This window comes from Netta rufina, assembly GCF_964035555.1.
Source record: "Netta rufina genome assembly, chromosome: 1".
Taxonomy (NCBI): domain Eukaryota; kingdom Metazoa; phylum Chordata; class Aves; order Anseriformes; family Anatidae; genus Netta; species Netta rufina.
The window spans coordinates 178318787-178344777 of NC_140123.1; the positions used below are offsets into that span (position 1 = coordinate 178318787).

A 25991-nucleotide genomic window follows, 5' to 3' on the forward strand; every position below is an offset into this window, starting at 1 on the left:
AAGGGGGAAAAAATGGCTTTTTTATGAAAAAAAAAATATCAAAAGAATAAATTAGAACACAAATATTTTGAGTATCAAAATGTGGATTTCAGCTTTCCACTGAAAGTGAATTAGTGATTTAAGTCATTTAAAGTAATAACACAACTGAGAGAAGAAAGGCGTGAACTGGTTAATGTGTATGAATGTCACTAAAAAGTTTAAAGTACAGCAAATGAAGGGTAATCTGCTTATTCTTTGATATGGTATAGAGCCTACACAGTCCTTAAGCATATAGAAACTGCACTTTGCCTTTATGGCCTTGGTTAAACTGCCTGCTCCTCTTTGTGCTGCCGAAGAATCTGCGCCCGTTTGAGGGCAATACGATAGTTACAAACAAGGTTGTTCAAGGTGATGGGAAAAGGAGGATTAGCATGCCAACTTATCTCTGCTTTTCACACAGATGGGGCCAGAGGCATCAATCATTTGTGATAAGACATTCCTATCATATTGACACAGACACAAAGTGTACAGCAGTGAAAGAAACTCTTAACACACTCCATCTTTCTGAAGAGCTGCCTTAAAATTGTTCTATTAATAGCATTGCTATTTGGAGAAAATGATAACATTAAGGAAATGGCTTAGCAAAGACACTGCTACACAAGAACCGTGTGCTCCACTGCAGATTTGAGGAAAAAAAATGTGTTCTACTGCAGCATGTTGTCATAACACACAGAAGCACAAACACTACGCAAATGTAAAGGTCAGCAGAGCAGCTGGGACTTTGGGCAGAAGATGATGCAGCATCCTCATGCATACTCATCAGTAACAAGAGCAGAGACCACTGTGTTAACTGGACAAATGTAGGTAGACAGATTAATACCCTCTGTTCCCTTTTTCACAGTGCACCCCCAAGATGACAGTTGCCTGTGTTTCTAAGTTTCTTTACAGAAACAGACAGGATCTCCAGATAGCAATGTACTGCAAATACAAATATGGCCTTAAAGTAGCTATAGAGAAAAGGAGGCATCTCAGAGGACATTGTGATATTTGAGTTTGGAAAGTAGTCATCTGGTACACATTTTTTTTTTTTTTCAGTAACAGCAGAATATTATTGTGGGAAGAAATAAAGTTAGACTCTCTGTGAACAATGTGCATTGTCTGGAAAACAGCTAAGCTGTTATGTTGTCCCTTGCAACTTGTTAAAACAATTCTATTAAAAGCTGGTAAGTGAGATTTTTCCAGGATCTGATTAAAAAAAAAAAAAATCAATATATTTTTGATTAAAGGATTGGTCGTAGAGCTCCAGCACAAATGGTCTTTCTGGCTCCGCTAAGGTCATCGCTGCTGCAACAAACGGCGGTAATTGGCAAATGATATGAGCACTTAAAGGTGAAAAGAACTTACCATCATCAAACGTCCTTTATATCTCAAAAAATCTTACATTGTAAACTGGGATCTGTGTAATCAGTTAAAATACATACTACAGACTTTGTACATGTGATCCAACTGCTGGAAAAGGGTTCAGTTCATTTAGTTAACTTTTGGGCTGGTAAGTGAATAAGACACCCCAAGGCACACAATCATTGTCACATTCTTTGGTATTCTCAATGTTGGGAATCTAAGCACCTTCATACTCCAACTTTACAGAAGAGAAGCTCATGATAATTTCTTAAGAATAGAAAAATCTCAAAAACTTCAGAAATCTCATAGGTATTCACAAATTACAATATATTTATAAAACAGCTAATGAAGAACACAAGGTCGTTGCACTCTTCTGAAATGCTGACAACACACATTTCCAGCCTTCCTTTGGAGTTCCACAATATCGTATCTTTTGTCATTAGTTTAAAATTAGTTATTTTCCTATAAGTGCATCTCACTCTAAAATCAACTGAAATCTATAATCCCATTTAAATCTGAAAATGTTTTTGCAACGTCATTGCAATGTCTAACACCCAGAGTAAAAACTGACAGAATTACAGCTGAGTTGCTCTGTTTTACAGGAATTTTCCCCATTCAAACTATAATCCTGTAACACTCATTTTATATACACTATTATATATATATACATACTATTTTATGATCTACCTGATCTGCTTAATTTGTATCAGGAGTCTGCTTTTGAAGAAAATCTCCCAATTGCCTTCACAAGTCATGTTTTGATTCACAATACAAAACAGTCTAAATTATTGAACTGGATTTCTCCTGGATTAAACTGGCAGATATGCTCTTGCCATTCCTGAGCAATCAGTCCACACAACCACATCAATTTGTCCTTAGTTTAGTCCTCCAAACATTCACACATGTTAACACTGAGCTCTTAGCATCAACTGATGCTCTACAACTCTACTCCCGCTGGCTAGCACTGCTTGTACATAGCAGTCTTATAAGAAAATGAGACAGTATTAAAACAAACCGTTAAAGCTCGGTACTAAATCGATAAACCCTTTGGATTTTGCTTTTCTCAAACATTTGTTGAGCGTGCCAGATACAAGGAACAGATTTTATAAAAGCATTTCTGAACAACACTAATTAACCACCGTCTGGACTCTCAATAGATCGAGGCAGAGTATGTTTGAGACAACATACTTCAGAAACAGACAAAGATGCTGTACAACTCCGAGTACCCAGTAAAAGCTCAGCAGTAGCCAAGCCCACAGGATTGAACTGAAAGACAAAAAAACCTCAAGAGAAAAACTGAAGATACGATCACGGACTTCTTACATTTTCCAGATACAAAGCCAATACTACTCTACAACTATGTACATGGAAAATTTTGCTTGTCTATTATGATTTTTACAATGTAATTAGTGTTACAAAGTAAAGCTTCATCAGGGCAAATTTTTGCTTAAAAAAAAAGGCAAACTTTTACTTAAAAAAAAATAAAAAAATGAAAAATTCACAAACAGGTTTGTGACCTGGACAGAAATAAAAGAGGAAGAAGAATGTAAGGTTAGTAGAAGACACAACCAAAAAATTTTACTGGGACAAGTCATATGGCTGTACCATGTTAAAGGAGAGCCATTCACAAATTTGCCATGTACCATGAAGTGACTGTTACTGTCCTAAGAAAGAAAACTGCAAAGCAGAAAGCAGGAAGCAAATGGAACAATATAAATGAACACAACAGTGAAAACTATGGGACTCATCAGGGGCTGACTTCATCTGTTTATTATTAATGTAAAGGCAAAAAAAACAAAAACAAAACAAAACAAAACCTCCTAGAAACTCCTAGTAGTTAGTCTAGCTGAAAAGTATGTATAAATACGTATGCATACACACAGAGTCAAGAGAAACTAGTATGTACCAATTGGTCAGAAAGTTATTTGCAACAGTAGTCTTAATGCACCAAGTACATAAGTACATCATCTCTCAGATTTCAATACTTGACTATCAAGAGCAAACTTCTGCAGTTTTCTTGCTTCAAAAAGAAGTAGATGTGCATATCCAAACAGCTTTTTGAAGCGTGAAGGTACACATAAAAATTAGTAAAATTATATCAATACAGAAATACTCTGCAAAGTAATTACTCATAACTGTTTATTAACTATAATAGTCATAAATAAGCCTGCATTTTACTATTGCATAATTAATACTCAACAGAATTGATGCTTCTGCAGACACCAACATAATTAAAAAATTAATTTTTAATAGAAATTTCCAGCAACAAAAAAAATGGAGAAAAGTACAGTCCCCAACAAAAGCTAAGGTTCCTATCAAGAGCAAGACAGTGATCACAAAAGAACATTTATCTCTATCTTACGAAATTTGACAGAAAAAAATTCTGTTGCCTAAAGTGTGTGTAAACTGGGTGCAAGTGATACATCACAGCTGCTCCCAATCTAGAGAAGTCTTTAGACAGGAAGTCTGAAGGTCAGACACTGCCTTCCCTCCCCCAGCATCATGCTGAATCTCTGTCACTATCTGATTTCTTCTCTAGGCAAGTCACTAATTCGTTTCTACATCACAATTCTCTCACATCTCACCTGAAAAGCTATTACTGTCTAATTCTTCTACATATTGGGAAGATTGTTAGCATTTATCCATGCTGTTAAAATGAAAAATTATTTGAAAATAATGTATTTATAATTTTAATTAATTTTCTTTTCCTTCATTTTCCTTTCATTTGACACCTAAAAATACTAAGATACATTATCAAAACCAGAGTAATGATATTATGGTTTTAATCTTTTACTTAACAGGTGCTAGTCTAGAAATGCATTGTAGGTCACACGCAACCAGAAAACCAATTTCTCTGTTACACTGGAACATGTACACTGCCTACCACAATGTAACAGAAGAGTCACACAGTCAACGCTTTCTTTCTTAACAAAAGAATTTCAATATATACCTAAGCAACAGTTATAAATGTGTGCATAAATTCATCATGTGGTTTTGATCTCCCTACTTTTTGCAAATTCTTTGCAAATATTTTAAGAACAAATTCAGGGTACTTTTGTTTTTGGTTCCACTCTGAGAGGCTAATCTCAAGCAGTCAGCTAATTAATATTAATATTAATATCGTTTATGATTTCAACAACAACTCTTTTCGAGTACTGTGTTCAGTTTTGGGCCCCTCGCTACAAGAAGGACATCGAGGTGCTTGAGCGGGTGCAGAGAAGGGCGACGAAGCTGGTGAGGGGCCTGGAGAACAAGTCCTACGAGGAGCGGCTGAGGGAGCTGGGCTTGTTCAGCCTGGAGAAGAGGAGGCTCAGGGGTGACCTTATCGCTCTTTTTAGGTACCTCAAGGGAGGCTGTAGCGAGGTGGGGGTTGGCCTGTTCTCCCACGTGCCTGGTGACAGGACGAGGGGGAATGGGCTTAAGTTGAGCCAGGGGAGTTTTAGGTTAGATGTTAGGAAGAACTTCTTCACTGAAAGGGTTGTGAGGCACTGGAACAGGCTGCCCAGGGAAGTGGTGGAGTCACCATCCCTGGAAGTCTTCAAAAGACGTTTAGATGTAGAGCTTAGGGATATGGTTTAGTGGGGACTGTTAGCGTTAGGTTGGAGGTTGGACTCGATGACCTTGAGGTCTCTTCCAACCTAGAAAATTCTGTGATTCTGTGATTCTTTTGAAACTTTACTGAGATCTGAAGTAGCTGCATAGAAAACAAAAAAGAAATTGGATGGATTCAAGTCAAAATTACTTCACAGTACGCTGGGCAGCTCTTTAATAAATACAGCTGATGGATTCTAAAGAATGCCCTAAAGTAGACACAGACGTATTATCAGCTGACTCACTTTCTCATCTTCACCGATTAAAACTCAACTAAAACAGTCCGTATGCTTAGCAGAAGCCTAGGTATGTGATTCACACAAAGACATTAAGTTTAGATGTCACTGGAGCTGTATTCCAACCCTAAAGTCCATTTATTCACCATTAAGCCTTCTAAAACAAAAAAAGAAAAGCTAAGCATTGGCATAAATCTTAATCTTGGTATTTCACTCATGAATACAGAAAGACACCTCCACCAACACATATTCCAGAGAGTAAAGGTATCCCTCCCTCTTCTTTTCTAATGAACCACCACCAATTAGAGAAAGAAAAAGTGATGAAGAAGCGTATACTAAATTTACAGATATAGTGTGCTGTGACCACTTCGGGCTTTTTTTTTTTTTTTTTTTTAAAGAGAAACAAGGTTGTGGTGTAGCTGAAGAATGGAATTATATCAACAGGTTGGACTTTTCTTTAAGAAGACAAAGACCCATGCTCAGTTTCTTGCTCTGTCTTCAAATATTCAGCCTTACATTTTCTAGCTCCCAGGGAATCTCGACTGTTTCTTAAGCTAGAGCAACCATCCTTAAAATATTCTGTAAAGGGAATTACAATCTTTAGTATTCTCCTTTTCCTCCTCTGGTTGTTTTTACAAAGACAAACAGTGTCTAGCACTGAAGTGTTAGAATCCAGCCCTGCCAAGAACACACATACAACTTACCTCCTATGTAAAACATAGGGATCATGAGAACTAGATAAAAGTTGTGTGCTGATATTCACGATCATAGTTTTCAATTTAATCAATTTAATATCTAAATTTCATTCTACTTTATACACCTATATTCTTTCAATCTGGTCTTTTCATGTCATTATGCTGTATTCTCTTATTAGGAATAATTCTAGCCCTGCTAAATCAAATGCAAGATCTGTTAACACATTGTGCTTGCTGCTTGTACCTTGGTTTGACACAGTTGCTATGGCACGCTTTTTTTCAGAAAGAACCTATAACTATAGCAACAACAACAATAAAAAATGTTTCATTACCTTTCATTGTTCAATGACAATATAAGTCTGGGCAGTTGTTAATATTGCCTGAGAAAACTACAACTTTACAATGGCCTAAAGGCAACCTTATTCTTGCACTTTAATATAAGGTTCAGCTATTAAACCATACCTTCCCTATGTTATCATTTGCATTCCTTTTTCTTTTGGTTTTCATATCGTAACATGTTATCCACATTATTAATAAATTCAAATATTTTTAAATTAAAGGAAGAGGAAAATGAAACCCTTTCAAAGCATACTGCACTACAGTTGATCAGAAAAATCAATAGTTGCAAACACTACAAAGTGACTATCACAAGATCAGATTGTTTTATCCATGTAAGTAAATGACATCCTCTTATCAGTCATGTTTAAACACTCCAAATGTAATGAAAATATTCTGTATAAATTCTCCAGTGATATCCAGACAGATTTGTATTAATAAACCATAAAATAATCCATATCACAATAAAATATCTTTATATGCTTTGGTTCCCTGCAGGCCAATAAGATGAAGAAGTCAGGTGATCTGTGAGATGAAACATGATATATTCCTTTTTGAATATAGCTACCTGCACTAGATCAGAGCATCCTACTCACAGTCTTTTGCTTGCACGAGCCTGGAGCTGGACTAGGAAAAGTGCTGCTACTCAAGCTTCCTAAAGCCTTACTATTCCCTTTTGTATGTACTTGCTTCACCTCAGTATCTACAATTGCTTTTTTTTTTTTTTAAACCATGATGCTTGAACAAACATTTCTGCTCAAACAGCTTCATAGAATGTACAAAACTGAGAATGTAATATATTATATTTTCCACAGTCTCAAAAAAGGTGCACAATCTATTTAAAAACAAACAAACAGATAATATTGCTTCTATTACCCCAACAGTCTTTTAAAGCTGTTATTTCAACTGTATAAACCTGAGGTTATAAATAATGAAACAAGTATATAGAGATCTTATGTTTGCAGGTTGATCTGATAAGAATATGAGTTAGTCTTAATAAGGAAATATATCTGAACAGAAATTCCATCATTAAATCTCAATTCTGCTTTTTTTACTCTCTCCAAATGAACTCTTTCTCTAAGAGGCAACAAAGATCACCTGTTTTATGTCAATTTACATCAGGCAGACAATGAAAACCAGATTAGAATCTACAAGCAGCCACTATTTTTGGAGCAATTGTACCTCTAAGCTTGTACTTAACATTAAGCATTCCAACTGCCTCATTAAAACAAGCAGCATTACCCACTTAAGGAAAGCTTGGTATACATATAGTGCTTGAAAAACTGAAATCTGAGGTAAAAAGCAAAAAAGCCCAAAGAAACAAAACCCCCAAATTCTAATACCATAACCGACAAATTCAAGAAATACATAATAAGTTACATATATTCATATACTTATATTTTTAATCAAGTATCTTTCTATTTCAGGACATAAATTACCATGTACAGTTCCTTAAGTTCATAGGTGCAAGAACTTCATCTAGTATTTTCATTGCTTTTTTCTAGTGGGCTATAAAGCAATGACTTGGGAAATCAACAGGCAAATCACCCAGCAAGGTTGTGACAGACACTAAGGTGTTGCTAAACACACCTTTTTGACCTGCTAATTTCTTCCAGAATTAGCATGTACATCCAGGCTCCACACTTTGCAGCTCACAACTCTGTTATTGCCAGTAGGCTTCGGCTTCATGGCAGAGTTGAGCTGAGGAGTAACTGAGGAGTGCACACAGTCTCTTCTTACACATCATCTCCTCCTGAGGGAGGCTGTTTATTGCATGCGTGTATCAGCTGTAGCCAGGGCATAAAGACCTCTGAAATATCTTGCCAATTTGTACTGAAAGAAAAATGTAACTCATACTGTATTGCTGTGTGTGCAATACATACGCAAGACTTCAGACTTATTTATGTGCTCTACAAATAGCCAACTGTCTGAAATACAGAGTAGGGCTGGGAACTGTGGCCATGCATGTATTGAGCATGAGCACAAAAGCCTCTTAAGTCTGAGACATCATGGTGATGTCGCTTGCAGATCCAGTCCACAAAGATCACCTGTCTCCACCTTGGATACATCTGCATTCCAGTTTGTTCTACAATACAGATATACCTTATATTTTAATTTGTTCTCATGAAGACCCTCTCAGGTTCATTTTTTTTCAATGCATTGAGGGGATTCTTGTTTCCTGGCAGGGATTTTTGTTATTTTTTGTGGTAGAGGGGTGTGTGTGTGTTTGTTTTACAGGTGGTAGCAAACCACTTTCACAAATATCACCTTGTCATTCCTCCCATGCTCTAGAAGGCAGTTTGGATTCATGACAACACATTCCTTCAAGGTTTGTCGGTAATGGGATGAGGAAGTTTACACATAATAAAGCAGCTGCAAACAGACACTGGAGTCAGAAATCAATAACTAAAGGTCAGATCACAGCAAGCATGTGACAAACAGCTCGAAAATTTGTGCTTTCATGTGAACGTGAAATCCAATCCATTTGCTTTCATACAACCACTACTGCCATAACCTTGTTTTCAGCAATCTATAACTCCCAAATTGTTTCTGTCAAGGTCTGAAGCTCTCTCCTAAATCCATCACCTGCTATGCCATTCACTGGAATGGACACAAAAGATGTGCCCTGATGCACATTTAATTCTCAGAAATGACAGTAAACTGTCTTTCAGTGACTAATGTCCAACGTGCAGGCCAGAATGAAGTGTCAGTACTTAGCAGCTAATATCCCAGCAATAGTTACACTATTTCATTAACAATAAAAATCAATTTACTCAGTATGATCTTCCTTAGAAGTAGGTAGCTATCTTGCACAATTTCAAAGCAAACATCATTTTGTTAAATTCAGCCCAATTTCCTCATGCACCTCAACCAAATTCATATTGCCATATATACAAAAAGACAAGTAGTACACAATCATGACTTTGTATGCATTTAGAAGAACACTTTTTACCCTATTAACAAGCTTAGCTTTTCTTTCTGTTGGTGTATGTGTGTGCTCTCTTATCTGAAGTATATTTTGTTTTGAATTCTAGTCTTTCATTTCTTCAGTGGCCAGCCTTAAAGCAGATACTTGCTGCCTCCAGTACACGTTCTTACTACAGGTAGGAGAACTGAGAAGAATACACTAACAACCAGCAGCAAATGATGAGTGGGAGCCTTCTGACCGGTCTCGCATCACCACAACACAAGCATTTGTATGGCATTGCTTATTCAGTCTTCCTGCAATATTCCAGAAGGTTCTTCACACAGAAGGTTCTTCCACTAACTGTGCTCTCCCCCTGTGCTCGTATTTACAAAGTGCATCATGGTTTCTGCTCCTGTCCTCTCTCTTGGCCAGAAACATGCTGGGAATAGAAACAGCTACTGATCATTTTAAAATTAAAAGTGTTGTCAGGGCTTGCACAGAATTTCAGCTCTAGGACAAACAGAAGATGAATGGTTCCAGGATCAGCTCCCAGATGAAAAAAACGAAAGCCAAACAAACGCTAAATAAATGTGAGACCAGTTTTGACTGTTTCATTTAAGAGCACGCACCTCAGGCTCCTATTATAAGGAGATTTATAATTCACTAAGCTCTCCAGTCTGAAGTATCTAGGAGAATTCATTTTATAAATATTACAGAGCAAGCAACAGTTCTAAGTGCTGAATGTGTGCTGATTAGGAGAAAGGAAAATAAAGATACTGAAAAAAGACCTTTGGGTCACAGAATTAATATTCACTCTGTATGCATCTATGTTCCCACTCAAGCAAAACAAACTGGAAACCGAAATAAGTAAACAACATGGAGAAAAATAAATTATTTACGTCTAGAATGATACTGCCAAATATTAACTATAGGAACTAAATTACAAAAGGAAGCAAAAAATAATAATAATCCTGAATCAAGACTAGATTTTGCTTGTTTCTAAATGTGAAATTTGTTACCAGGATTGAAAGAGACACACTGACAACATTTACGTAAAATCAGTATCCCAGCGAAAAATCATGTTCTACCTGATGGGCCGATTTTCTTTACTATCAAAGAGTGAGAAGATCACTTCCAGTTCCTCTCCCAGGTTGGAGCACATCAGACTCTTCATCTGAACAAAAAGATGGTGGCTGCTAGCCGGTACTGGTGTGTCTTTTTTTCGATGACGATGCTCCATCTAAAAATAGAACAAAAAACACAGTAGTAAATTTGAACTGTAAAAATGTCAAAATAAAAAGAGGTAGAAAACATAATACTGGACTATTTTCTTATTCCAAATATTTAAACTTTTAATTCAATATTAGTTTGCAGTAGGGTTTTGTTCTTTACATGTTTTTTCCCTGTCTGAGAAGAAAGGCAAGAGATTTTCCAGTGTTACACTGCATCATAATTATCACTGGGATACAACACTAACCTCTACAAGATTACCTTTTTTGTGCTCTGAGAATTTCAAGCCATTTTAAACCTCTGTTGTAAACCTACAGGGTTGTATTTCATAGCTAGCTTAAATAGTTAATGATCTGATATTCTCGTATTCAAATACACACAAAAATGCTTTTGCAAAAGACTTAGCAGAAGTATTTTAAAATGGAAAAAATCACTTCATTATTTTCTAATCTTTGACAGACTTGCGTAGAGGCTACTAAGCTCTCTTGGTTTGACTTTCCAGTTTATACCTTCACCATTTTAACCATCAATTAAGGGTATACTATTTCTCTCTTATGCTGTACCAAAACCAATTTTAAAACAGTGATCTGTTACTTAGCCTTCAAACTGAGGTTATTCTGGGCCTTTTTCTTTCTCTTTAGTGCACTCCATGAGTTTCATCATTACTTTTCTGCATTATTCTTCCTCTGTATGTTTCTTCTTCTGATTAATTAATACAGTTTCTCACTGTATTTCATCTAGTGCTTCAACAAGATTCTGTAAGGTTACATATGGCTGAACCTGCCCAAAGGTATACTGATTCTAGTGTGAATACATTGTTATTAGACTTGACAGTACAAGTCATCAAAATAAGTCATAAAAAATATTAAACGTATAATTTCAGCTCCACGGCAAATTACCACAATTAGTTTTTTTTTTTTTTTTTTTTTTTATTCCACATTCTATATTAAATACATGGGTTACCATAAATAAAATTTAGTTTAAATAAATGGTTAGTTGTAAGCAAATAGTTACTTGTAAGCAAATAGGGCTCAGGATTCTATTACTACAGCTGTAGCACCATGAGCCAAAGCCCACAGAAAGGAATTGGCATGTTTTCTTACACCTCACTGGAGATTAAATCAGAATAAGAAGTATCAGTACAATTTCAGTAGGCCAAGATGGGCTTTCATGCCCAAAGGAGAGCATTATTATGCAGTTCAACTGCTATTCACATTAATATATTAGAAGAGATCAACAGGCCAGTAAGATTATTCATGACAATACTTGTACCACAGGTATATTATTGTATTTCCATTAATCTTATCTAACGGGACTCATGGGCCAGTTAAAGAGTCTCATAAGCATTTATCAATGATTAAATTCATGTTAGAACCCATAATTTTAATGATATATTAGAATACAAAACCTTCAACAAATAACATGTAGTATGTACATGTGTGCACTCAAACTTGATATCAAATCAAAGCATATCATACAGAGGTACAGATGAAATAACTATTAAAAAGAAATCTTTCCTCATAGCAAACACAATTGTATTATCAAATTCCAGTGTATTTGAGAAAAAAAATACTTTTGATTAAATACAAGAAAGTTGCCATGAAAACCTCAGCATGTAATTTGACAGCTCAAGGACCATTATGTTCACGTACCAGCCTGTAGAGCTCTGTAATGCTGATCTCTTCAGGATCCACCATAGCATATTCTTTTCTCGGAACTAAGTCAAGTCCCAGTTGTCTGCATGAGGAAAAGAGAAACAATGAGATACTAAAAGGCACTAGAATAACAGCAAGTAATTAGCCTCTACATACGAAGAGAAAATAAATCAATAAATTTAACTCTTTTCTTCTATTTCACATAAAGATTCCATCTAGCAAAGCAGATGTTAGTGGTACTCTACAGTTGTTGTTGGGGGGAAGGAGTTGTTGTTGGTTTTTGTTTTTTGTTTGTTTGTTTTTGAGTATTTTGGCTGTATCCACTGTTCATGAATGATGCCTCCCTTTTCTTCACTTTTTTTTTTACATTAGCAGAATACATATTTCCACAATTTTAAGCTCATTTTCACATCGTGAACACTATACAATGGGTACTGTCTTTATACTACTGTGGGCAGCATACAATGGGAATTGCACTAGTATTGTCATATTGAATGACAACAGTAGAAAAGAATATAAAAAGAAAACCCATAAACGTCAAAATATCAGTTTATTTTTAATTTGGACTGGAAGGCATCAAAGCTGCTTGGCAGCATACCCTGAATGAAATAATGAAATACACTTCAGTCAACAGGAATAAAACTTATTTTCAGCACAGCAGCAAGCAATAAGGATTAAGAACACATATGGGGGAGTAGGTAGTCATGATGAATTTAGAAAAACTTGAAAGATTAGAAAGTTGAAAAAAATACGTTTTTGAAGAGTGGGAACTGATGACTTCAGTATTCATCACAATTCTGAGCAGACAGTTCTTCCACTGTGTTAGGTATTTAGGCTTTCAGACAGCAGTACTTTCAGGACCCCCTAAAATTCAGTTAATTCTACTACTGAATATTTCTGCATTTAATCAGTTTAACTGAAAAAATACAAGCCAAAGAAAAGATTTTGGAAACAGCACCCGAATGCCAAAATGTATTCTAACCTTATCAGATAGGCTACTAGCCATTGCCTACTTGAAATATTGTAATATTCAGGAGTTGATGCAAAATTTTCAAAAATTGTTATAGAATGAATTTATGGTGCTGGTCTCATAGAAATGGAATAGTACAGAATGCAAACAGGGATGGATCTAACGTGATCCATCTTGTCTCCTTTGGGCTGAAAAGTTGCAAAAAAATTAGAAAAAGTTAGTACAAAAAAAAAGAAGTTTGCAACTTCTTAGTTGCAAAGAAATTAACACCTTTTAGAAAGAAGTATGTCAGGAGAACCATACTCATTTATGTAAAATAAGCTTTAATTGTGTACAGTGGCTGCACTCAGACAATTTTTTCTGTTTTTAAGACCTGCACTTCAGATGTTAAATACTTTATCACAGTGCAGAAAGCTTTCAATAAGCACATATAAATTGTATCACTTTCACTCATGCTGACAGAAAGTAAACACGACATCATTAGGCAAATCTATAGACTTTGAGCTTATTAAGTGATTTTTTCTATTATTTTTTTTTAAGATTTACACAAGCCAAAATTGCATTTTGGACAGTCTTTTGTGGCACTCCTGCTGTGCTTTTAATAGTTTCTCTCAAGCATTTTGAATAACAACTTTATCTGGTATTTAGAAGAAAACAATAATGTCCTGTTCATCAACTTAAATGCTGTGGAAATTGTAATAAGTGAAGAAAATAGAAAATAAATTAAAAAATCAAAACATCCTTTATTTTATAAAGGATATCTTCAGACTAAAATAACTGTAAGGCTGTTTCATGAATAGTTAAGGAAAAAAAATTGCTGCATTAGAAAGTTAAAGCACATCAAAAATGCCTTAGGAGATGACCAATAAAATGTGATGTCCGGTAAAACCAGCTGTAGCACTCTTTCTGCTGTTTACTAAAATAAATACAAAGAACATGCTTGATTAAAAGAAAACAACATAATGAGAAGTATCCATGGCAGCTTGCATAATGGATAAAACTCTGACACCAACACAAATATGTGCAAAGAGTTTACATTACCAATACACAAAATTATGGGCTCAAACACATTTGATAGGCAACACATCTGGATTCAGAGAACTTGTTCAGCAAGTATCGCAGTAGTCTTCCCACTTGCAAACTTAGAAAGCTCAGCAAAGACCAAGTCTCACTATCTCATCCCATCTGAGGCAGAGAGTTTTGAAAGCAATTGCAGCCATTTATGTTTTTGCCTCAAATTTGCATCCACTTTTAGCTTTCAAGCACATTTTGAGTCTCCAACATTACTATGAATTCCTCTGCTGGAAGAAGCTTAATTTTGCTCTATGTGGTCCCCCAAAACAATCTCGTTACTTTCCGAACAGAATAATGGATGGTGATGACACCATCTTTCCCTAGAGACTGAGGAGGGAAAAGAAAGCAAACTGGGATCCTTTTAAAACTCAGGCATCCTGGCTGACTCCACAGCCCAGGTTTCATAGCTGGGTTAAGGCTTCAGAGGACAGATGCTCACATCATAAAATCCACCTCTGCAACCCCTTCTCTAGCCACTGCAGTAAACACTTGCAAAAATCAGAATTAAAGGTACTGGACAGACCAGAGCAAATAAACTGAAGTCTAAAGCTGTGCTAATTAGCAGCTTATGATGTTTGTTGTAGCATAATTTGGAGAATATTTGTTGTTCAAATGTACAAATGATAAGGAGAGAGAAAGGTAAAGGAGAGAAAGGAAAAAAAAAAAAAAAAGCCTCGTTGGTAAGTTAATGGTTCCATACATGTAGAGTGGGGGAGGAAAATATTACAGATGAGATCCAAATCATAGCCATTCCTACTGAGAGCATTTATTTCCACTTTGAAACTTAGAGTGACTGAAGTGTATTCCAGTCACAAGCTTCACAGAATATGCTTATTTTTTCAAAGGCTGATTTGGATTTCCCAAGTTCTCTATTATCGTATGTATAGTCAGACAGTTTGCAAAAAAGTTTCCTAAAGAACAAAGTACAGAGGACTGGTCTAAGAAGAGTATCAGCAAGTATGACGTTATCAGCCTGTTTTGGTACATTAGGTACAATTTCAGTAGCATAGGATTTTAATCTACGAGATTAGTTTACTTGTACGTTTTAGTTTAACTAGTTTTCCAAAGTCACATTTATTTTCTCAGAAGATGATCAAAGAAATCTTTTTTTTTTTTTTATTTTCTTGGACACACAGAATGCCATTCTTACTGTTGTTACTGCCTCAGTATAGTGCAGTGTGAGGGAAAAGGAAGGCTCCTGTGACTCCTGGTCTAAGCACTGATCTTACCCTTGCCCTTCCTTTCACAGAGACCTAGCAAAGCAGGTAGAAATGCCTCAGTGAGTGGAGAGTTGAAGTACATGTAAGCAACGGGCCTTACAGACTTCCAAAAATTCAAGCTGCACACTCTTACTAGACAGGAGGCACTACAAAACAAGTTTTATACAACAGAACCAAAATTTTCTTTTCTTGGAGTCTCATCTGGTCTCAGATTTCCAAGCTCAAAGCAAAATCAGCAGCAAAAGCGAGGCACGCATGCCAACGTCACCAATATAAGCACATTTCATCTTTGCATTTTCCATACTACTCAGCTGCTAAACGGTGCCCAAGCCAGCCTAAGCTGGCACTTCTTTAAGAAAGAACCGCAAGAGCCTGGTGCCTCTCTGTTACAAGAGCAGAGGCTCAAGCTAGTTTTGACTCTTATTGCAAATGCCAATGCAGCATTAATCTGTGGCACTGTTTTCACCAGTAATACTGGATTCAAGAGTAACCCGTTGTGCTTATTTTCCCCATGGGTGATGTACCAGGAATAGAGATGAGCTTATTGGCCTTTCAAACTACACCAGATAATAGTAAGGTCATTGAAAGCTACACTCAGAAAATGATTTAGAAATCACTTTCAACATCACGCATTATGATAGCAATTCTCTATCCCTACTACTCTTTATGCTGTTAGGCATTTGGTAATACTGAAGAGACATTATTTGAAGTAGCAGGGGTTTAAGACAAATACATGAAAATTTCTTGCTTTGAAAAATAAGAGAATATAACTTGAGTTAGCTCTTTTTATTAGTTATTCAGATAAAAGAAAGAGGCACAGCACAGTATCAAGACGAATGTTAGAGATGATTAAGTAGACACTGAATCATATGAACAAATCAAATAAAAAAGAAAGCAGCATCAGCCAATACAATTTCAGTTAACATAACACAGCTATGCTAAACTGTCCCACATAAGAATCTGGTCAGGTGTGTTTTTAAAAGACTTGAAGGGAAGCTGCAGACATTTCAGTGCAATTTTCTTGTAGACAGTACCACTGCTACATAAAACAAACCGAAGCAAGTATACTCCTTTAGTGAAAGAAAAAAAGCAAAGGTGCAAGTCATTTTTCACTGTTAAAACACAGCAGACAGTAAAAAAAATGGAGAAAAACCGTTAAAAAAGGTGACATCTGTCAGAAATTTGTTCCTTATTTCAAAATCCTATAATGAGCCTAAAACTGGTATTACAACTAGATTACACCATTTTCTTCTGTTACTGTATTTACTCACTCATTGCCCCAGTCCAGACGAGCAGTGATGTGTCGCTTCACGTCCTTCATTCGATCATGGGTGAGGTGGCCAACAAGGACCTGCCTTCGCAGGTCCAGGATTTCATTCATTATGTGCCACAATCGGTGAAAGAGATCCCCCTCATTTCTCTGTGAGATAAAGAAAGAATTGCATCTACATCATCTGCATAAACTTACAATCCTAACAAATCCAGTTGTGGTGTGGAACTCAAAGAAATTCCTTCCTTATTTACCTAGCTAGTCATGATCCTTCATCTCCCCATTATAGTGTGACCTCTTTACCTGTATCTATGTGTGCGTATGTGCATAAAATCATTTTAGAGCTTACCACAGACTGTATCTTTCCACCAAATTCACTCCAAAATTTCACTCCAACTTCTTACACCTGATATGTTACGCAGTCTAATTTACATGAGAGATGCAACAAAGATTCAACAAAAGTTGCTGCATGTTACAGCACTGTTTTATTCCAGGAGCATATTCATTCTGTTTTGTTGTCTCATCAAAACTGAACATGTAATCTGTGACTATTTGAACTCACACACGTATTGGGATCAAAGCTTCTTGCATTCAAACTCTGAACTACACAGCATTAATGTTCTTTTAACTTTTTCTTGCAGGGACATACAAGCACATGCCATGGTCTTTATGCAAATAAATAGTATCCTGTAGACAGAAATCTCTTCCAGACAGTTCTGCTTCATCTAACTGTGAAACAGACAAAATTATGTGAATATGAATAAACCACATCCTCCTACTCTAATTATATTCCAGTTAAGGACATAAGACATTTCCCATAATGGTTTCCTTCCACGCAGCAGAAGTTTGTTTAACCCTTCCTTCATTGACCATAGGTAGTTTTAATTAATATAATTTTCTAAGAAAATTCAGTTTGAGGAAACTATTGCAACCTCTGTTAAACGGCACATCACACAGACTGAAAAAAAAGTCTAGCAGACTTGTTATGCTTACTCTTGCCAAAAAGAAAACAAAACACAAACAAAAGCCCTCATTTCCCTTTTACTTCTTCCTATGAAAAGAATGACGTAAAAATGAAATTCAACTAATTTTGCTGCATAATTGACATGAAAAGCTAAAATTCACTTAGAAGCCGCATTACTCTCTGTCAATAAATGTTATATTCCAAGGGCTGTGACAAACTCTGCTGTTTGACAAATTTGGTCTTTTTATTTCATATTCATTCACTTCATTCATCAGCTCACTAAAGTGGGCATTGATTTATTATTTCCTTTGGTTGTCTGGAAAAAAACAAAATCAGTGTATTTTGAATACACAATAGTAACACCAGTGAAGAAAAAAGGAATTGGCTTCAGTAAGAAAAATAGGGATATGTGACCTTTATAAGTAAAACAAAACAAAACAAACAAACAAACAAACAAAAAAAAAAAGACAAAAAAAAAAGACAAGACTTTATGGGAATGTTACAGTGAACTAGGCTGACAGCATGTGCTCATGATTTTCCACCAGATAAAGATTTAATTTTTCAGTAAAAAAAATAAACAAATCCAATAAATACTAATTCAGGTGCATCTTTGTTTTCAGTATCTGATGGCAAGCTCTACTGAAGTAAATTATTCAGCTGAATACAAAAGACATGGTAGTATTTAAGAACACCATTAAGCTCAAAATAGCATTTTCAAGAAAGCATCTTTTTTTTCCAAAGATTTAGAATTTGTCTAAGTTGTTTGCATCTCAAGGTGCTGAGTGGCTCTGCAAGCAAATGCACGTGCCTTACAGATATAGTTATCTACAGAAGCAGATCATGGATTTGCTCCTTTTGCACTAATGTACTTGCTACATAAAGCACATAAAGCAAATACTTGCTACATAAAGTACATAAAGCAATCACACTTGGATGTGCTTCAGACATTTGGGAAAACTACTTCCCATTGTAATCTATAGAACTTTCAATCATGCTTTGAAGCTCATCTCAAGGAACAGTTCACACTGCTTAATTACAATTTCACTGACAAGTCTAAATTGACACCGTGTAACTTAGAATCCAGCAGAAACAAATATGAGATTTTGTAGATTCATGTACAAAAACTTTCACTAAACAAATCAGCAACTGTACCCACTGTAGGTTTCAGAAAGGTCACCTGGTTCTGAATATCCTCTCTGAACACATTCCCTACAATCATCTCTAAAAAACTGGTTACTGGAGCAAACTGGTTACTTTTAGACCATCCTGAATTATATGAGCCACACTTTTTGCTTCTTTTGAGTAGCTGAAGCAGCTGCTTTACGAGCAGAAATGCAGATAACAGATAAGCTTCTCACAATTTAAGTCATAGTTATCAACTAAGCAATGAGTTAAGACCAGGAGTTAGAGGTTTTAACCATGGGGAAATGCAAGCAGACCATGGGAATGCAAGGACACACATTTTGATTACATTTGATGTATGCATATTGTGTCAAGTCCAAACCATGGTTTGGTTCTAATGTAGCAGATTAGAAGGTCAAATGTTAAGAACAGAAGACAATCACAATGCAAATCACAGTGTAAAACAAGTTTTAATGGGGGCAACACTTTGAATATTTTAGTTAAACCTTTAAAGATAATTTCAATGTCAAGGGAAAGTTTTAAAAAAAAAAAAGAAAAAGCTGTGAACAGATGAAATAGACGTAGGTATGGAAAAAGGAAACATACTAATTATTATGAGTTAGATCATATGTATGAAAAAAAAAAAAAAAAAAGAAAAAAAAGAAAGAGAAGATGCCGAATGATCAGAGAAGGCAAATTTCAGTCAGAATAGAGAGATTAAGTGGATTTCTTTCTGTGTGTTGTAAGTATACCGATAATTTCTACCCATGTTGGCAGACAATTAAGAGATGCAAATGATAGAATTTTTCACAATGAAAAAGATGAAAAAGTCCGTTTATAGTGGGACATCCTGTAGGGAGTTGTATTGAAAGTACACAGTATGAATCAAATATGTATACATTAAAATGTATACATAACAAGAAATGAAAGAACAAGGGAAAGTATACATTAATTGCCACCTTAAGTGTGATTTAACTCAAGCAAGGAGAAGAAACAAACTGGTCTGAAGAAGTCAGGAAGAGGGAGAAAGGATCAGATCCACAAAACACCCATTCAAGGAAAACAAGAGAAGTGTGAGAAGTGGGACTTTTGCTTAAGGCTTATGAAGTGTGAGACAAAGTCATAAGACAGAATCCATTTCTAAAGTGTGTAGCAGGTAAGTTCAAAATCAGTTTGTCACTGTTAATCAAGAACAGCTCCCTGCCTCCCTCATCAGTGAGGACTCAACAACTGGAATCCTCCGATCTCTGTGTCATATACAAGAGATTCTTGCCAAATAACATGGACATGTCTTGGTGCTTCTGAATGTGTGGATGTGAGAGAGGTCTTAAACACAAGAGAGAAATCTATGAAAAAGTGAGTACGAATCACAAATCTTAGATCTTAGGCTTAGAGATTTTCTGTAACTCACAATTTAATGTCACTTGAACAACAGCTTGTCCAAAAATGCATTTTTTTAAATATGTTTCTTAATAAAGTTTTCTAAATCTTTTCTTCTTCTCCTTCTGTATGCGTATATATATTCTGATCACTCGCCTGTGAAAAACATCCATCTACCTTCTATCAATACATTGGATCTGATAGTATAATCTATATATACAACATATATTGTACATTTACAATTGTATATACACAATGTCAAGAATTCTTCCATCTCATTTCTGAATTTTATCATTTTTGAAGTTATATTCAAACAAGAGGGAAAGCCTTTTTGACTTACTTACTGACTGGGACTAGATGAGCAGAAAACCATTAATGCCAAGTTTAAATAAAAACATTGAAAAAATGAACAATTAAATAAATCCAAAGGGAAAAGAAAATCCCAAATTGTCCGCTACCTTTAAACTTACTTTTCCCTTTCTTCCTCCAGTAAGAATATTTATATTTTATCAATGTGTCTGGTCTTTTGAGTTAGTATTCAATCAAAGTAACATTATTCAGGGTACTTGCCACATAGAGTTGTTTCCACATCGTTCCCCAGTCTCTTAAGGTTGATGTCATTTCTGTAATAACCGAATCTTCAGTTGGAATAACCATTTCAAATTGTCTGTAATATGCAGAAGAACACATGATATTACAAAAGCATTACAAATCACATTACAATTACTAACGTAAAGACTACCTCCTGCCAAGAGTAATGTCTGTTAAACTAAATGGGAATTCCTTCAACCCTGAAGACTTTTTACTTATACATTTTGTTTAATCCCCATGGAAAGTCTTGGTTCTGAAGAAGTCAAGGAAAGCATTTTACTATGAGATAAGCACATCAAACAGTACTTTTATGTCAAAGTAATTCCCATTGTTTTCAAAGGGATTTTGCTTACACTGCATATCAGTGACTGTTGCCACTCTTTTCTAATACATATGTTTATAGAAATAAGAAAAAAAAATGTCACTCCTTCAGCTGAAAGAGGATATAAAAATCAAAATAAAATTTAGTACAGTGTGAGGGAGTTCTTTACTATTTGATGCTAGCCAAGAAAAACACAGGTTGACTTGGTCCATACCAAAGTCTTAAGTCCACCATCACTTTACACACTACTTTGTTCTCACACACAGTACATTTCAAAGGTCTGCACTCATGCCTGGAGTACCTTTCTCATGATATAATTTCTCTTTTTTTGAATTAACATAATAACATGAGAGCCCCCAGCCCTGATACACTGTACAGTACAGAGAATGAATGAGAAACACCAATTACAGAAGAGAATAGAAGCAACAAAGACTGAACTCCCTGAAAGCATTGTCATGTTATCTCTTAACAAAAATTATTCCATCCTTAAGGTTTGTCATATTGTGACAGTTTACAGCAACCTTATTTCACTGAACCTACAGTTTTATCTACAAGTGCTTTCAAAGCAAATATGATCCTAGGGCATAACAAACCATGGGTGGATTGAAATCCATAGCAAATAAAACGGAAATCTCCAGAATGTGACTCCTATTTACACCTATGTGAATGAGTCTTTTTAATATTTATTTAAATAGATGTAACAGTCTTTATGATTATTTTTTGCCAGTCATGAAACCTTCATCTTTTACATACTCACTCATTCAAGCCCCCAAATCAAGGTCACCTACATTTGATGATTCATTCTCCATCTAATTTGATAAGAACTGTCTTAATTTAAAGAAGTCTCAAATTGTCATGTATCAATTCCCTATTAATATATCTAAGTAAATGACACAATGTGAACATTCTCAAAGTATGTAAACCTGGAAAGAGTTGTACTGAATTAGCATCACTGACAAATATACAAGTGATACTTTCAAGGTAAGTATTAGTTCTCAAAAAAAAACAAAAAACAACACTGTTTCTTTAACCAATTGTTCCAATTTTATTAGCTCTTCTAAAAATGAAGTGAGATCAGTCATTGTCAAGAATAAATAGTGGCTCTTCATCATATGAAGGAAAGAATAAAGGGAAAAGACATCTTTTTTTTTTTTTTTTTTTTTTTTTTTTTTTTACAATGTTAATGAAATCTTCTGCTTTTGTATTGATACATTATTTTAACAGATTTTTGTAAAATGCCAGCTGTCTGCCATGGTGCAGCTGATGTCCTTAAAGAAAAGAACTACTAATCTTAAACAGCAGGTTAATAGCAAGCTAGAATAACTTTTATTCTAATTAAGGCAATAACTTTTTTTTCAAGGCAAATTCAATAATGGGAAGCAGAAATGTGATCATTTTCTCTTTATTCTGATATTCCCAGTTGCACTGCATGTCTTCAGAGAATATACCACTCCAATTTTATCACTGTGCAGGAGTATCAGGTTAGCTAAAGATAACCATTTCAAATCCTGAGGCAGTAAGCTTGAGCTATTACAATATAATCAAATAATATCTTCTTTATCATATATGCAAAAGATCTTTGGTATAAGTAACTGACCATGTTTAAATATTTGAATCCAGAACATTTCACCTACCCTTTGTTCTTAACACATGCATTTTTCAAGTGAATGTAGTTGGATGGAAATATACCCTGAAAAACAAAATAGGTTATATAGTTAAATAGTTAAAATAGTTTAAAAAAAAAAAAATCCCCCTAAATGAGTTTGGAGAGTAATCTTAAAGTACCATTTAATATGAAAACACATGCTGAATTAAAAGTCCTCTAAATAATTACCAAGAAGCATACACAGAAAAAGAATGCAATCTATACCCAGTACAGATCTAAAGGAAATGAAAATGCCTTCAGCAAGTTTTAATCCTTCAATATTTACAAAAATTAGAAGATAAACTTGTAGAACATGAAGAAGATTGCTTGACAGCTCACTTATCCTAGATGATTTATTAATCATTCCAACACATACTAAAACTGACCAATTTTGTGAGGTAACTTCTTATCAACAGGATCTCAAAAACAGTATCTTTAATACAGATTTGCAAAATAAATAGAGATAATGAAGCTCACTAAAAATAAATACAGTTAAATTCATAAATGAAGTTAACACAGTCAAAATAAAGTTTTATTTGAGAGCTATTGTGCCATGCAGTACACCTGAAAGGTGTGATAGATGCCTACCAAAGAGCCTCAGTGTTGAGACAAGAGTGGTCCTTTTTAGTTATTTAAGGGCTCTCCACTGTTCTTGTGCATGAAAAGCATTGCCACAACACTCGTAGTGCTCTTATATTGCACTAACCTTCATAAATCATAGTGGTAAGCAAAATGAAGCAATTAACCTTCCAACTTCTGACTCAGAAAATAATACACTACAGCTAGCTACACAATGCAGTGAAGGAAAATGTATATATGTGCTCCTTTATAGCATGCACAGCTATATACAGCTTTCCTTTGTGATCGTGCCCTGTTTTCTTACCACAGACTCCAACTTTGGACCTTTGACAAAAAGGTTATCTACTAAGTATGTCAAGTGCCCTTGCGAATGCTCCTTCTCAGCAATGTGATGTAGCTCCGGAGAGATCTCCCAAGGACAGCAAGATGTGCAGCCTTGGCATTTGTAACGATGTGCCAGAAAACAGGATATGCACCTGCAGCTACAGTAGACCAGCTGCCACAAATAATTTCTCTGAGTGTCCAAGCTGGCAGAATAACAAGGGAAGAATCTTGACGGTGCAATACCAACAATAAGCTGACTTACAGGGTGCTCTTACTTTACTTTTGGAGAGACTCCCTTCAAAACTCCAATTCGGAAAACTGCATTCATTTCCACTATGAAAGTACAAAATACATTTCTCGGTTCTTCACACATCATATCATGTTTAGAAAACCTATTCATAACTTGTATCAACACATTTGACAGACCACAAAGCAACATTGACAGCAAGCATGTGGTGAGAATTGCAACAAAAGACGAAGAAGATGCGATAACAAATCTCAACTGCTCATGTCTTATAAATCAAATATATCAAATATGTAATATATATCAATGAGATCAAAGTAGTAAACATCGGATTAGACACTGTTGCTCAATTTATTGCTCACATTGACCTTCCACATAAAGCAAAGCAAATTTATGTGAACAGACTGCAGGCCTAGGGACAAAAGGCCTTGTATGATTGGAGCCCCTAGAAACTTTTGATATTAATACATTATATATTCTACTTTGCAGCTAAAGGGGCTTGGAAATAGAGAGGGAAAAAAATAATAAGCTTACAATGTGAGTTAAAGGAACAACAGCTGATTTTTCTTCAATGACATGACTAAAACTAAAAATTCTAGTACTGTGTGAATGGGGAAAAAAAATAGTTTCCTGTATGAAAAGCAAAGTCTTTACAGTGATAGAGGCAGGTTGACAGGGAAGATTAGGAAAACAGACAATCAAGATAGGAAAAGCTTAAACACAGTCAAGATGAACAAATGCTGAAGAAAATAAACGTATGAATTTAATAATATTTCATGTCTGAATGCAACAAAAAACAGTGGAATCTGGTTTAGAGTACTATCAACTATAATCCTATGGAAACTGAAGACTACACACCAAAGAAGAATAAAATGAATCACATATTTTAGATGGAAATAGATTTATTTTATTCAATTGATATGCTGCATATGGCTCCTATATACTATCTGTCTCCACTGGCTGTTCTAAATTAATACATAACATCAAGAAAATAGGCACAGTGTAATTAACTTTTCTAGCGTTATTTATAATTCATATCCTCAATAGTCATTTCCCATTAACTTAGCCTCTAAAAAACAGAAATGAAAGGAAATTTGCCAGAACCTCAGGTTTATAAAGTGCATCATCCAAATACACAGGAGCATTTCAGAAGTGTAATCCATGTCCAAATCTAATTCATGCAATATCAATAAAATACTTAACTGTAAGCTCCAGTTTTCTTTTAAAAGTAAATATCATATACTTACATGGAGACTGTAAACTTTTATAAAGTAAATACACATTTTTGCCAAAGAACGCAAAACTGAAATTGATCTTTACCTTAATGTTCGGGTTTTTTAAGGCAAATCCTCTGTACCATCCTGCAGAGAAAGAACATTTTGTTTCTTAAAGTATGCAAATCATTTCCATATGTAAAACAGATTAATTTTTCCCTTTTGGACAGATATAACTATTCACAGTGCTGGCAGACTGCACTCATTTAGAGGACTTTCTACACAATGAAAGGTATTTTGTTTATACCAGCTCATATTCAGGTGACTTAATTCACACATATTTTCAGGAATGACTCTCTAAACCTGTATCAACAAAAGGTACTGTGCAAAAGGGGTAATGGTTTCATATTCATTGTAAACATTTACAGATAATCTTTGGACTTCACAATCCGAATCTATGAACCACATTACTATATAAGATTTATAATATACCCAATTCAAAATGATGTACTTACACCTTTTGTAAGAAAATTTCTTACGGCAAGATTAACAGTATCTAATCCCAACATGAAACCACAAAAATGCCTACATAATATTAAATGAACAAAAAGTCATATTAACAGATAAACTTCAGGTGATGAAATAAGGGAACAGATTATGAAAAAATTGCATCTTTATTTCTTTTATAGCAGTAACGGTCATTCTCTAAAACCGTTTAGTATTCTGTAATTTAGAACAGAGGCAGATGAGAATTTTTACATTGCTGCTTTTAAACTTCTGACTTCAAATGAATATGAAAGGGTCCTGATAGCAGTCAGACTTCCCCAGGAAATACCCAGAAAGCAGAGGAATCACAATGAGAACTCCTTGCTCTTTTAACTGTTATCTTCTGTGAAGTTTTATTAAACAAGGAGATTAAATAAAAAAAGATGAATGACATAAATTATGACAGGAATTAGAGCTCATTAGAACTGTGGAAAAAAATGGAGACTAGAATTTGTTGTATTGTTGACTTTAAAAAAGATGTGTTCATTTAAGAAA

General features: G+C 35.1%; 1 protein-coding gene across 2 annotated transcripts in view; it reads right to left on the reverse strand.

Moving 5' to 3' along the window:
- The window catches only part of DOCK4 (dedicator of cytokinesis 4), a gene marked incomplete at its 5' end in the record, with an annotated part of 247303 nt that overhangs the window by 137854 nt on the left and 83458 nt on the right, over positions 1–25991 (reverse strand). For both annotated transcript variants that reach the window (XM_084306308.1, XM_084306307.1), the window contains 6 exons: positions 10235–10386; positions 12029–12113; positions 16567–16715; positions 20602–20698; positions 22579–22634; positions 25057–25097. In XM_084306308.1, the coding sequence (XP_084162434.1) occupies positions 10235–10386; positions 12029–12113; positions 16567–16715; positions 20602–20698; positions 22579–22634; positions 25057–25097 (580 nt within the window). The remainder of the gene's footprint in view (positions 1–10234; positions 10387–12028; positions 12114–16566; positions 16716–20601; positions 20699–22578; positions 22635–25056; positions 25098–25991) is intronic.